The sequence below is a fragment of the Delphinapterus leucas genome, chromosome 6, assembly GCF_059928025.1.
Source record: "Delphinapterus leucas isolate spDelLeu-1000000601 "Yukka" chromosome 6, BTC_Dleu_Yukka2, whole genome shotgun sequence".
Classification (NCBI taxonomy): Eukaryota; Metazoa; Chordata; class Mammalia; order Artiodactyla; family Monodontidae; genus Delphinapterus; species Delphinapterus leucas.
In genome coordinates this window covers 114,364,406-114,379,239 of record NC_143134.1, presented here as the reverse complement: position 1 = coordinate 114,379,239, position 14,834 = coordinate 114,364,406, and the positions used below count along the sequence as shown (strand labels likewise).

General features: G+C 39.9%; 1 protein-coding gene across 4 annotated transcripts in view; it reads left to right on the top strand.

Annotated features, from left to right (window-relative positions):
- Window positions 1-14,834, top strand: part of NR6A1 (nuclear receptor subfamily 6 group A member 1) — a 206,910-nt gene that overhangs the window by 169,519 nt on the left and 22,557 nt on the right. For all 4 annotated transcript variants that reach the window (XM_089913745.1, XM_022578766.2, XM_022578765.2 and 1 more), the window contains one exon: window positions 6,908-6,963. In XM_089913745.1, the coding sequence (XP_089769871.1) occupies window positions 6,908-6,963 (56 nt within the window). The remainder of the gene's footprint in view (window positions 1-6,907; window positions 6,964-14,834) is intronic.

The window sequence follows — 14,834 nt, the reverse complement described above, 5'->3', positions numbered from 1 at the left end:
CTTTCTTGACTACTCTCTGATGAATCGTCCTGCTTATTCAGTCAAGAGTGTGAGATTCTGAGGCTTTCAGCCAAACTTGCCTCTTCCAGGGAGGAAGAAGCTTACCCAACATAACCCCTCTAACCATAGCCAGGAGAAGATGACACATGAGGTGTGAGGGATGTAGAGCTGCCTTCCTAGGCCCGTTTGCATGCAGAGCAGACAGGCTCAGTTGCATGGTGAAGGCTGTGTCTCAGAGAGAAACCCTGCCACCTCCTGGTTGGTGCTGAGAAAGCAGAATTAAAATTGCAGTTGCCGCTGGAGTATTTTTGGGGTGATGGAACTATGGTGTTTGACACATAATTTTATGCATCTGTCAAAAGCTATAGAACTGAGTACCACAAAAGAAGTGAATTTCACTGTATATAAATTTTTTTAAGCAACCAGTATGGTGGGCAGGGGTGGAGAGAGACTGTAGCATTTAGCAAATGAGTCTAATATTACAAATAAATCACATAGCCACACTGAAGGGAACGAGGAAGAAAGGAGCTGGCCTTGGAAAATAGTGTTTTGACTGTATACTGTTAAAACTGAAGACAGAAAGAACTGTATACAAACAAAGCACTCTGGTTTATAAATTTGATTCTCTCAAGGTTATGGTTTAGGAATTCTTTCACTACTTTGTTTGTATACTAGGGTTGAACAAATAAGGAAATAAACTGTTGATAATGAGAGTTGGGTTTCTCACATCAGGGAAAGAAGTTATAAATCAGGAAAGGGGAAGGCTAGAATGAAACCTCTGGTACTAGATTGGAGTCAGAGGTTATTGTAATATGGAGTCATGTTTAGATAGATTAAAAAAATATAGATGTGTGTGTAGATACATGAGTTGGTATACATACATATATTTCCTAGCTCAGCCATTGAGAAGGGCTAGAACCAATGACACCCCCAATAGTAACGAGCACACCTAGCGTCCATATCTTGGTTTCTAAATATCAATAAAAGGAATCAGAAGTCCTTGGAGAACTGGTTGATTTTAGGGCTGAGGCAGGGAATATATAAGATGAGTCTGGAGCATCTTGTGGTGCCGGAAAATTAGAAGGTGCTATATATACATATATATTAGTTTATAACCCAAAGAATTAAATATCCATGAGTTCATACTGATAAAATGAACTGAATAAATAGAGGAATGATGGTTCTTCCTTACAGAGGAATTCTAGTAAGTGTTGAAAAAATGAGGGAAATAGAAAATCACCATTAGAACACCATAGTAGTTGCTATAGGCAAGATCCACTGATGGAAGCTAAAATAAGAGAGCATGGGTTTAAATAGAAACAGAATATTTAGAATAGTCTCAGAATATTTAGTAATTACAAAGAGAAAAATAGTACATTTCAGTAGAGAATTCTGACAGATATCACTTTAGCCAAAGGATCAAGAGTAACATCAGTGTGTTTACATTGACATCATGTACCCCCTGATATGATCACTAAGAAGGGCACACATATACATATGCACATATACACACACAGGGATGGATAGATTTATCCCCAGTCTCATCATGAGAAAACATACAAGCCCAAATTGAGCAATATTCTTCAAAATAACTGGCATTCTACAAAATACTCTCCATAAGTGTCAAGGTCACAAAAGATAAGGAAAGACTAAGCAACTGTCACAGATTGGAGGAGACTATGGAAACATAACTGCTACATGCATTGTGAGATCCTGGATTGGATTCTGGAACAGAAAAGGGACATTAGTAGAACTGGGAAAATCTGAATAAAGTCTTTGGTGAATAGTGTTCTACCAAAGTTAATTTTCTAGTTTTGATGAATGATCTATGGCTATGTAAGCTTAGTTAACAGAAGGGGAAGCTGGGTGTAGAGTATACGGGAATTCTCTGTACTGTTTTTGCAATTGTTCTATAAATCTAAACTTAACCTCAAAATTTTAAAAATTAACTGTTAAAAAATACAGCTGTCATGTGTGAGCCTACACTCAGCCTATGCCCTCCCATCTCTGGACATAGATATCTTTTCGGACCTTGAACTTGGCTGGTAAGGAAATTAATTAGCAAAGCAATGAGGGAGATTTAAATAAGTGTGGTGAGTAGAGGCTGGGCCCTTTCTGTCCATCCCCACTACTACACCAATACCCCCGAAACACATCCTCCTCACACATCTTGCAGTCTTTAGGTAAAGTCGGGCTCCTCAGAATGATTCTCAAGACCTCTGGCATCCCTTCCCTCTCCCTCTGCTGCTCTTCCCACATAATCCAGTTCTCCAAGAACTCGGGGATATTTCATGTTTTGGGGGCTTTGCACATTTGGTTTCATCTTCCTGGAATGTTCTACCCCCTCTTCTTCACCTGACTATATATACTTTTCATTCTAGACTCAGCTTTTATTTGTAACATCCTCTAAGATGCCTTCTCTGACACCACCCCCCACCATATAACCCTTTTGTGCTTCCATCGCCCTTTTTTGCTCTCTGCATAACGCTGATCACCTTGTGCTCTTTGTCTGTGTACTTGTCTGTTTCCCCCACTGCCCCCATTATTAGACAGTGATCCTCTCATGGGCCATGACCAAGTCCTACTTTTCTCGTGTCCCAATTAGTGTAGGATGCTTCCTGGTTTGATGAATTGACTGTGGTGGTGGCGGGGGCAGGGTAGGAAATGGGATGGGAGAAATATTGTTAAAATCATCAGAGGCAAGAGGAAGCTACACTGAGCCACATGGGGAATTCATATCAGTTAAGTAGTTATGCGAAAATACTTAAAATTCCCATAACTTTGTTGTCTCATAACTTGCTAGATAACTAGTTCAAAAGTGAAAAAAAGGTTAAGGAAAGCTTGGAGGAGGTTGCTGTTTGCAGAACGACATTGTTGAGACAGTGATCCTGTGGCATTGCCGTATCACTTTACCAGGATAAAAATGGAGCACCAAGAAATCTCAAGAAGAGATAATACTTGAGCAGAATCTTGAAGGAATAGAAGTTCAAGCTCCTTACAAACTAGAGCTTTGTAAAAATGGCTCCCGCTTCTGTCCCTCTCTCTTCTTCCGTGTGTGTGTTCTTAACTATTTGGGAGTAAGTTACAGATTTCATTCCCCTTTCCTTCTAACATAACCACAGCACTATTATCAAAATCAGGAAATTTAACATGACATAATACTATTAACTAATTGCAGACCGTATTTAGATTTCACTTGTTATCCCAATGTCCTTTGTAGCAATTTCTATTTTCTAATCTAGGAGCCAATCCAAAATCACACATTATATTTAGTTCTTAGGTCTTTTTAATCTCCTTTTATCTGAAGTAGTTCCTCATTCTTTTCTTGTCTTTAATAACATTGTCAATTTTTAAGAAAACAAATCATTTATTTTGTAGACCGTCCCTCAATTTGGGTTTGTCACTTTCCTCACAATTAGGTTGCGGTTGTGCAGTTTTGGCAAGAATGCCACAAAAGCAATGTTGTGTCCTTTTAGTGCATCCTATCTAGAGCACATGGTGTAAGCTTGTCCCATTATTGGTCATTTTAAGTTGAGTCACTTAGTTAAGGTGGTGTCACTTGGGTAACGTGGTGGTGTTAGATTTTTCCACTGTGAAGTTTCTTTCTCAATAGAGGCAGCAACACGTGCAGAGGCAAAACTGTGTTGTAAAACAGCATGGCATGTTCAAGAACTAACAAATAGTTCTCTGTAGGTACAGTGTAACATTTTTGGCTAAAGATGAGGATGGAGAGTCCCATAAGAACCAGATCACAGAGGATCTTGAATGCCAAGCTAGGGAGCTTGTATTTAATTAGCCCATAGACCACAGGGAAGCACCAGTGGATTTTGAACAGTGCTTTGATGTAGTTAGCTTTGTGTCTTTCTACCTTTCTGGTTTCTGGGTTTGGTTGGCTACCCAGGCCTAAGCAAGTGAGGAATAGTAGGTATATGAGTTCTAGAGCAGAAAAAGTATGTGTGCTTCTTCTGAGTAGATAGAAGAACCATAGCTGGTGCCATTCTCTTAGGCTTAGACGAGAGGTGCAACAGAACTGTTCCTGTGATCCTATACCCAGAAGCCCTTTGTTCTGTTGTTTTATTTTAATAACTTCACTACCAGAAGACTCTCAGCCCTGCTGAAAAACTTGCTCTTAGCTCAGTGTAGCATCAAGGAACAAGCACAACTTTAGAATCAGAAAACCTAAATTGAAATCCCAGCTCTGTCAGTTCTTTGCTGAATAACCTTGAGCAAGTTGCTTTTCCTCTTTGAGCTTTCGTTTCCTCGTGCCTAAACTGCATAGGATAATAATAATGTATATACTTTTTAAGGTTGTTGTGAGGATCAAATGCAATCTCATGTATCTGAATATAAGTTTTAAAATATGATCCAGGTTCTTAACAGAGGCACTGTGACATGTGGTATTGCTGCCCACACCTCAGGCAGTATCATGCCGTCTTAACAGATGTTACCATCTCTGATTAAACCAGTTGTTTATGTTCTTCTTTAAATTATATTTTTGAAAAAATCAAAGTTAATTTTCAAATGGAATTTTTATCACTTCAGTGAATGGCAAATCAGTATTTTTAATGCACATTAGGATAAATGTATAATTAAGAGTTTAAGCACCACCTAAAATTAGTTTCTCCAATGGGATGCACACACACTTCAGGAAATTGTAGTGGTGGAAAGAAGGTTGGTCTTAATCTGATAGTCTGGTTCTGATATTTAGTTTCTATCACCCTAAGCAAAATACTTCATTTTTCTGAGCATTAGAGTCACCTGTTCAGTGGGAGTGATAATACTAATACGTTCCTCGTGGGTTAATTTTACCGATGATACTATCTAACACGTATAGGAGTTTCTTACTCCAGGTGGGGTTGAGGGACAGCACGAGTTTTTAAATATCAGAAGGTGAAATTGGCAAGATGTAAATCTTTAAGATTTGTGGCCCTTTAAACAAAAAGGAAAGCAAGTTGAGTTCCTTCCTCACCTCCAAGACACTGAGAGTGGAGTATCAAGTGAGAAATATTCAGTGTTCTATCTGCCAGTGACAGATCTTTGTTCTGTACCTGTGAGCTGAAGCAAAGACATATGAGATATCAGTATTGGAAATATGAGTATCTGAAGACTGTCATTGACCCTGGATCAGCAGAGGAGGAATTTTAAGGATGTTTAGAACTTGAAATAAGGTTGAAAGAGAGCTTCTAGACAACAACCAGCATGCATCTAGATAATATATATCTAGCTGTCTATGTTTCTTGACCCAAATTCACAGCAGCCTTGTAAAGCAGGCTGTTACCTCCTACTTCATATGCCAGGCCCTGTGCTTGGTGCTTTAGCTAAATTATATATTATCCTCACAATACCCCATAAGACAGGTTCCAATAGCCCTCTTTATTCTTAAGTAAACTGAAGTTCAGAGAGATGAAAAAAACTTGTCTGTAATTACACAGACCTGGCAGAAACTGGATTTAGACTCAAGCTTGTCTAATTCTGAGTGTGTGATCTTCTAAGACTAAGAATAATGGCTGCTTTAAGGAAAATGAACTTCCTGTCAGCCTTTCAGTTACCACAGGTAACTGTTAGACTTGGAGCCCTTAGCTTTTGAGGCAACCAGCCCTGCCCTAACGACTTTACAGATTGTGCATGTTAATTTTTTTTGGAGCCAGGTGTATTATAGCAAAGCTTGCTCTCACATGATGCCATTACTTCTCTGTTAATATTACCCTCTCCAAGCCACCTTCCACAGTTGCCATCACAAAGATTTTTCAAATATGCCAACATGACCACATCCTCCCCTGCATTCCATCTTATCCTCAGGCTCCTCTGCTAAAGTCCATACTCTTAGCCTGGCATCCAAGGCTCTCTATGATCTGGCCCCAGTTGGCCTCTTCAGCCTTATCTCTTGCTACTCTTCTCTCCCTCTCTCCCTCTCTCCCTCTCTCCCTCTCTCCCTCTCTCCCTCTCTCCCTCTCTCCCTCTCTCCCTCTCTCCCTCTCTCCCTCTCTCCCTCTCTCCCTCTCTCTCTCTCTCTCTCTCTCTCTCTCCCCCTCTCTCTCTCTCACACACACACACACACACACACACACACGCTTACTTTCAACTTGAAGCTTTTCTGTATGCTGTCCACTCAACCTGGAGCACCCTTTTCCTGCCTGCATAAATCATATTTATCCTTTAAGACTCGGTTCAGAAGTTATATTTTCCAGAAAGCTTTGCCAGACACCAGAACCCTTCTGTAATTGCAAATCAGGGGTTCCTTGTCTGTGCCCCTGTATTAAGTACTCTGTAAACAATGATGGTAATAGTGTTAGTAGTTGTTATTCTTAATGAGGCTGGTACTATTTAAAGTCTGCTTTTTATAGTTAGGAAATGCTAAATAGCTTCTTTTTGTTGAATTACATGAGTGGGAAATCAACTGCAAGGGAACTCTACTGACTGCCTTTGTAGAAAAGAGCCAATGAGGTCAAAATTCTGAGTAATTAAAAAACAAAAAACCTGTTTTCCTCATCCTGCAAATTAGTCTCAAACCTAAACTAGATATAAAAAATATTTTATTTAAAAATGGGAGTATTCTTTTTATCTACCCCCCTGCCCCCTTGAATTTATCAAGGCCTTCAAATGCATTATCTTGGTGGGTTATTTGTAACTGTAGGACTATTAATAAGGCTGTCATCTTTGTTGAGCATATTGAATGTATACAGTGTGTGTAGTGTGTATCCAGTGCTTTGGGGGCCCCAAAGTATCTGCTGCCTATGAGCTAACCTGGAATGATGGAAAGGATATGTGCTTTGGGTCCAGAAAGATCGGTGTTTTAATCTTAGCTTCACCAATTACTACTTTATGCTTTTGGCCAAATAAGTTCTCTTTTTGTGCCTAGACTTCTGTGGGCATGCTTCTTACTGTCTTAACTTATGTTTCCTTCCAGCAATCAGAGAAGATGGCATGCCTGGAGGCCGGAATAAGAGCATTGGGCCAGTCCAGGTGAGTTCTAGGTCTTACTCTTTGTGATCTACCCCGAAAGCTCAGGCCTCCAGTTGCTCCTGTAGCTGCTCACCTTGATCCTCTTATCTGCTGCTAGGGGGAGCCATCTTTACTTTCATTCCTGTGAAACTGCTTTTAGAGTCTGGATATGAAAGTGCTTTGAAAATCTTAAATATATAAGATAATGGTTAAAGCTCCACTTGTGATGCCTCAACTCTTCCTAAGGATTTTTACAGAAGATGAATCCAATTCTGGTTCTAAAGCATCCAGAGGATTTTTTTCTTTTTTTTGGCCTTGCCACGCGGCTTATGGGATCTTAGTTCCTTGACCGGGAGGTGAACCCAGGCCCTCCGCAGTGAGAGCGCGGAATCCTAACCACTGGACCACCAGGGAATTTCCCAGAGGACTTTTTATGTCAGTCACTTAAGGTTATAGTTACTTAGTCTGGCAGAAATCAGCAAGACTACTTTGCTGTTCAGTGTCACTAAAGATATTTCAGCAGAAAGTTCATTGATTGCCTGTTTGTAAAGTAGGGAAGGTAATACCCATTCAGTTCCACAAACATTTACTCAGTATTACTTACTCTGTACCAGGCCCCCTGTACTGTAAATTCAGTGTAGTGGGAAAGACAGATATGTAAACGGACATCATAATACAGTGGGTGATAACAGAGGTTGCCCAGGGAGTACAGAAAGAAGGGGCTTCTTTTCATTTGGACCAGAGCCATGGTTGAGGACTGAAGACACTCAGGAAAGGCTTCCTGGAGAAGATAAGTTTGAACTGAGTCTTCAAGGAAAAAGAAGAATTAGCTATGTTGAGAAGGGGTGGAAACCCAAACATCTTTTATTCCTGCTAGACAGAATAGACTGTAAAAGGAATCTTCAAGGAATGGCAAGGAGTTCATTCACTCAGGCTAGAGCACTGGGCACATGTTGTGAAGTGGCAGGAGATAAGGCAGATTCCTTGAGTTTGGAATCAGTTCTCTAAAAAGTGGCCTTCAGCTAACTTTGATTATAGCTCCTTCAGTAAAGCCTTTGTGGGGCCAGCCTGCATCGCTTGTTCTTACTTGGCCAGCAGAAGAACTTCATCATGATAGAGAATTGGATCTGCTTACGACCCATGAAGTGAATCCTTCAGTACCCTAGTGGGCAGGGACCATGATTCAAGAATTATGGGGGTAGACCAAGAGGCAACTACTAAAAGGTTTTAAGTAGAAAGAGGGATATGGTCAAATTTGCATTTTGGAAAGATCGTTCTAGCCATGTAAATTGTTTATGAGGAGCTGGGTAAGGGTCAGTGAAACTGGTAGCAGAGAAAAAGCAGTTAAAAGGGTTTTACAGAAGTCCAGGCGAGAGATATAGACAGTGTGGTTTCAAGTAGGACAGTGATAGTGCAGATTGAAGAGAGGGAATAGATTCAAGAAATGTTTAATAGGTAAAATTGATAGGATTTATCCAATTGAATATGAGGGAATGAGAGAAAGACAGGAATTCAGAGTTGGTTTGAGACATACGCTGATGATGTATGGGAGGGTTTTCTGTCACATGAGCTTGGTACACATATGCACTCAGGTGTGGGGTGTGTGCTGCATTCATTCTCTTTTTTAAATCAAACATTTTTATTCATTTATTCAAGTCATATGTGTCTCTTGCAAATTAATTTATTTCGGTCTCCATTCATAGCTGCTCTTTTTTGTGTGGTAAAAAACATGTAACAGGAAATACACCTCCTTAACAAATTGTTAAGTATACAGTACAGTAGTGTCAACTATATGCACATTCCGTACAGCAGATCTCTAGAACTTCTTAATCTTACCACTGAAACTTTATACCTATTGAACAGCAACTCCTCATTTCGTCCTCCCCCCAGTTCCTGGCAACCACCATTCTACTTTCTGCTTCTAAGAGTTTGACAACTTTTGATACCTCATATAAGTGGAATCATGCAGGACTTGTCCTGTGACTGCCTTATTTTGCTTAGCATAATGTCCTCAAGGTTCATCCATGTTGCAGCATATGACAGGATTCCTTCTTTTTTAAGGCTGAGTAATATTCCACTGTATGTATATAGCACATTTTTTGTTTTTGCTTTTTGTTTTTAATTTTTATTGGAGTATAGTTGACTTTATGATGTTGTGTTAGTTTCTGCTATGCAGCAAAGTGAATCAGTTATACATATACATATATCCACTCTTTTTTAGATTCTTTCCCCATATAGGTCATTACAGAATATTGAGTAGAGTTCCCAGTGCTGTAGAGTAGGTCCTTTTTAGTTATCTGTTTTGTATATAGTAGTGTCTATATCTCAATCCTAATCTCCCAATTTATCGCCCCCCCATTCCCCCCAGTAACCATAAGTTTGCTTTCTACATCTGTGACTTGATTTCTGTTTTGTGAATACATTCATTTGTACCATTTTTTAAGATTCTGCATATAAGTGATATCATATGATATTTTATTTGTCTTACTTCACTCAGTATGACAATCTCTAGGTCCATCCATGTTGCTGCAAATGGCTTTATTTCATTCCTTTTTATGGCTGAGTAATATTCCATGAGTAGTATGTACCACGCCTTCTTTATCCATTCCTGTGTTGATGGACATTTAGGTTGCTTCCATTTCCTGGCTTTTGTAAATAGAATATAGCACATTTTGTTTATCTATTCATCCATCGATGGACATTTTAGGTTGTTTCTACCTCTTGGCTAAAGTGAACATGGCCTTGGCTGCTGGGAACATGAGAGTGCAGATATCTCTTCAAGATCCTGATTTCAACTCTTTTGGATAAATACCGAGTGGGGGGATTACTGTGTCATATGATAATTCTGTTTTTAAGTTTTTGAGAAACCTCCATACTGTTTTCCATAGTCGCCACAACATTTTATTTATATATTCTCACCCAAGTGCACAGGGTTCCAGTTTTCCCCATCCTCTCCAGCACTTCTTATTTTCTGGAGCTTTTTGTTTGTTTGTCTGCTTGCTTGCTTGCTTCCTTGCTTGCTTGTTTGATACTGGCTATCCTAATAGGCATGAGGTGATTTCTCATTATGACTTTGATTTCCATTTCCCTGATGATTAGTGACGTTGAGCATCTTTTCATGTGCCTGTTGGGTATTTGTATGTCTTCTTTGGAGAAATATCTATTCAAGTATTTGCTACTTTTAAAAAAAATTTATTTATTTATTTTTGGCTGTGTTGGGTTTTCGTTGCTGCACGTGGGCTTTCTCTAGTTGCGGCAAGTGGGGCCTACTCTTTGTTGTGGTACGCAGGCTCCTCATTGAGGTGGCTTCTCTTGTAGCAGAGCACGGGCTCTAGGCGGGCGGACTTCAGTAGTTGTGGCACATGGGCTCAGTAGTTGTGGCTCACAGACTCTAGAGTGCAGTCTCAGTAGTTGTGGCACATGGGCTTAGTTGCTCTGCGGCATGTGGGATCTTCCTGGACCAGGGCTCGAACTTGTGTCCCCTGCATTGGCAGGCAGATTCTTAACCACTGTGCCACCAGGGAAGTCCCTAGTATTTGCTTTTTTTAATCAGGCTGATTAATTAGTTAATTGGCTATTGAGTTGTAGGAATTCCTTATATATTTTGAATATTAACCCTTTATCAGATACATAGTTTGCAAAAATTTTCTGGAAGTCTCCTGTTCACTTTGTCGATTGTTTCCTTTGCTTTGCAGAAGTCTTTTAGTTTGATGTAATCCTATATTTCTATTTTTGCTTTGATGTCATATTCAAGAAGTCATTGACAAATTAGGGGTATGGGATTAACAGATGCAAACTACTATATATAAAATAGATAAGCAACAGGATAATACTGTGTAGCACAGGGAATTATACCCATTATCTTGTAATAACCTGTAATGGAATAGAATCTGTAAAAATACTGAATCACTATGCTATACACCTGAAACTAACACAATATTGTAACTCAACTATGCTCCAATTAAAAAAAGAAAAATTATTGCCAAGGCCAATGTCAAGAAGTTTTTTCTCTGTGTTTTCTTTTAGGAGTTGTACTGTTTTGGGTCTTATGTTTAAGTCTTTAATCCACTGAGTTGCTTTTTGCATATGGCATAAGGTAAAACTCTAATTTTATTCTTTTGCATATGGATATCCGATTTTCCCAACACCACTTGTTTTTTTTTGTGTTTTTCTGCCGTACACGGGCCTCTCACTGTTGTGGCCTCTCCCATTGCGGAGCACAGTCTCAGGACGCGCAGGCTCAGAGGCCATGGCTTACAGGCCCAGCTGCTCCGCGGCATGTGGAATCTTCCTGGACCGGGGCACGAACCCGTGTCCCCTGCATCGGCAGGCAGACTCTCAACCACTGCGCCACCAGGGAAACCCCCAACACCACTTGTTGAAGATACTCTCCTTTTCCCATTGTGTAGTCTTCGCATCTGTGTCAAAGATCTTTTGACCATAAGTCTGGGTTTATTTGGGGGCTCTGTATGTCTGTCCTTGTGCCAGTACGTTACTGTTTTGATTACTTTAGCTTTGTAATATGTTTTGAAATCAGGAAGTGCAAGGCCTCTAGTTTTGTTGTTCTTTCTCAGGATTGTTTTGGCTATTTGGGGTTCTTTGTGGTTTCATATGAATTTTAGGATTTTTTTTTCAGCAAAAAAATGCCATTGGAATTTTGATAGGGATTACATTGAATCTGTAGAACACTTTGGATAGTATGGACTTTTTAACAATATTAAGTCTTTTAATGTATGAACACAGGATGTCTTTCCATTTATTTATGTCTTTAATTTCTTTCAGCAGTGTACAAGCCTTTCACCTCCTTAGTTTTTTCCTAAGTATTTTATTCTTTTTTTTTTTTTTTTTTTTTTTTTCTGTGGTACGCGGACCTCTCACTGCTGTGGCCTCTCCCGTTGCGGAGCACAGGCTCCAGACGCACAGGCTCAGCGGCCATGGCTCACGGGCCTAGCCGCTCCGCAGCATGTGGGATCTTCCCGGACCGGGGCACGAACCCATGTCCCCTGCATCGGCAGGCGGACCCTCAACCACTGCGCCACCAGGGAAGCCCCTATTTTATTCTTTTTGATACTATTGTAAATGAGATTGTTTTCTTAATTTTCTCTTCAGATAATTCATTATTAGTATATAAAAATGCAACTGATTTTCTATGTTGACTTTGTATCCTGCAGCTTTGCTGAATTCTTATATTAGTTCTAATAGTTTTTTGGTGACATCTTTAAGTTATCTACATATAAGATCATATGTCTTCTGTGAACAGAGATAGTTTTACTTCTTTTTGATTTAGATGCCTTTTGTTTCTTTTTCTTGCCTATTGCTCTGGCGAGGACTTCTAGTGCTATCTTGAATAGATGTGGTAAGAGTGGGCATCCTTGTCTTGATCCTGATCTTAGAGGAAAAGCTTTCCGTTTTTCACCACTGAGTATGATGTTAGCTATGGGCTTTTCATATATGGCCTTATTTGTATTTATTCTTTTTATACTTAGATACAATAGAAAGTTTATCCATTGGGGAGAATTCTTAAGCATTTTTTCAATGAAAAACCTTCCTCACTATTACCTAATGTTTTTTGAGTACCCTCTGTGGCTCTCTCACCATGCCAAGGGATCCTCAGTCATTTACATCTCCAGACTCTATGTTCTCTCCAGAATTGAGGAGGCTGATGCTCAGAAAAACCTATTTCATCTGTCATTGCTTTTGGGTTTTTGATACTTGGCATATAATTTTCCTTTTAGTCTTTTACTGTTTCTAGGTGGTGTGTTAGGAAGAGAGAGCTGTTATCTCCAAGTTCTTAACCGTGTTTAATTAAAAATAAGAAGTGGGCTTCCCTGGTGGCACAGTGGTTGAGAGTTTGCCTGCTAATGCAGAGGACGCGGGTTCGAGCCCTGGTCTGGGAGGATCCCACATGCTGCAGAGCGACTAGGCCTGTGAGCCACAACTGCTGAGCCTGCGCGTCTGGAGCCTGTGCTCCACAACAAGAGAGGCTGCGATAGTGAGAGGCCTGCGCACCGCGATGAAGAGTGGCCCCCACTTGCCACAACTAGAGAAAGCCTCGCACATAAATGAAGACCCAACACAGCAAAAATAAATAAATAAACTCCTACCCCAACATCTTTAAAAAAAAAAAAAAAGAAGTGATAGAATTTCCATTTATTGTGCACCTTCACTTAACAACTTTATCTTAGATTAACCTCCCAAGTCTATCTGACTCAAACCTGTATGCTTCTTTGCTCCAGCACCCAGTGAGGGAATCATGAGCTATGAGGGAAGTGGTATTATCTCCATTTTACCAATGAGGGAGCTAAGGCTCAGAGAACTTGAGTGACTTGCCCAACAGTAAGTAACCAGCTAGGAAGTGACAGATGAGATTTACACCCAGATTCAAGCACTCCCAACAAGTTCCATCCCCTGTTCAATGCCTTAATGATTGCTTAGTGTCCCATGAGACCCTCAGGGAGAGACAAGTACAGTCCAACTTTGACTTCCAGCTGGAATAAGCTTGATTTTACCATAACTGGCCCTTTTTACCAAGCTCAAGTACTTCCATGACCTCGACGTTCTGGTTTTGCTCTCACCACCATCACTGAGGCTGCACATTCGGGGCCTCAGTAGATGGCTTGTAATTTGATGGCACCATTTGTGTTCATGTGTCTTATAAAATGTAAACAATGATTTCAGTGTTCTAAGGACCTCTAAGAGAAAAGATTTGGGTTTTTTTGCTACATGTGACTGAATAAAAAAAGACAAACCCTCTAATTCAATATGCAACCCAAACTATTTAAAACCAATCACTCAACTTGAACACCAGTTAAACATTTCTCGTTTTCCCTCAAAGTCCTCTGTGTTGGCTAACTTCCAGTTCTAAATGCCTATTTATATCTATGATTGGAGCAACTCAAGGTTCCCTCACAGGCAAAGAAGTATGTAGGTTTGTGTCAGACAGACTTGGGAGAAAATGTCCTCCCAGGCTTTCCATAGGAACAAGAAACAAAAATTCATCTGGCTCTTTTTCCTCAGCACTCACTCTCATTCTGTGTGCTGACTTTAGCCAGCTTGGCCTCAACTCTGGATTAAACACTTTAGAGAAGAAGTGTGTGTCCACTCCCTATATGGCATAGTAGCTAGAGCACTGGACTGAATACTTGGCTACTTTGGCCTCTTCCTCAAACTCCTGCTCAGACATGGGCAAGTCAGTTTGCTTGTCTGAGCTACAGTTTCTTCTTTTTTCAGTAGGCTTAGAAATGTCTTTCTTACTAAGAAATCTCATGCAAAGGTATGTAGTCAGTACTTAGTAAGTGGACATTTATTCATTTATCCAACATGCATTTATTTGAGTACTGCTTTTTTCTAGATCCTGTCATAGCCTAAGGTCTTACAGAGGATATTTTTATGATACATTACCATAAGTGCTATAAAAATAACAATAATAATCAGGATATCATTGTCAGCCTTCCATAATAGTTGTTATGTGCTAGGCCCTTTTCTAAACATGTGATAATATATTAATTTAATCCTCAAAACAGTCCTATGTGATAGATACTATTATTCTCTCCACTATACAGGTGAAGGAACTTAGGTTTAACTAGTTGTATGACTTGCCCAAGATTGTACAACTAGAAAGTGGCAGAACCTGGATTAGAACAAAGGTGATTTGAGTGTAAAATTCAAACTCTTAACCGTTATGGTATTCTGCCTCTCTCAGAATACACAGAATTATGAGTGGATAGAAGAAGGACCTAAAATTCTGTCTGCGCTTAGTAATAGAAGGATTCAAAAAGAAGGTGACATTTGAATTGGGTCTTAAATGGCAAGTAGGAGTTTGTTATTGAAGAGTGGTGTTTCAGCGGCAGGAAAGAATAGACTAAGGACAAAGAGGAGTGTTGAGGAACCTA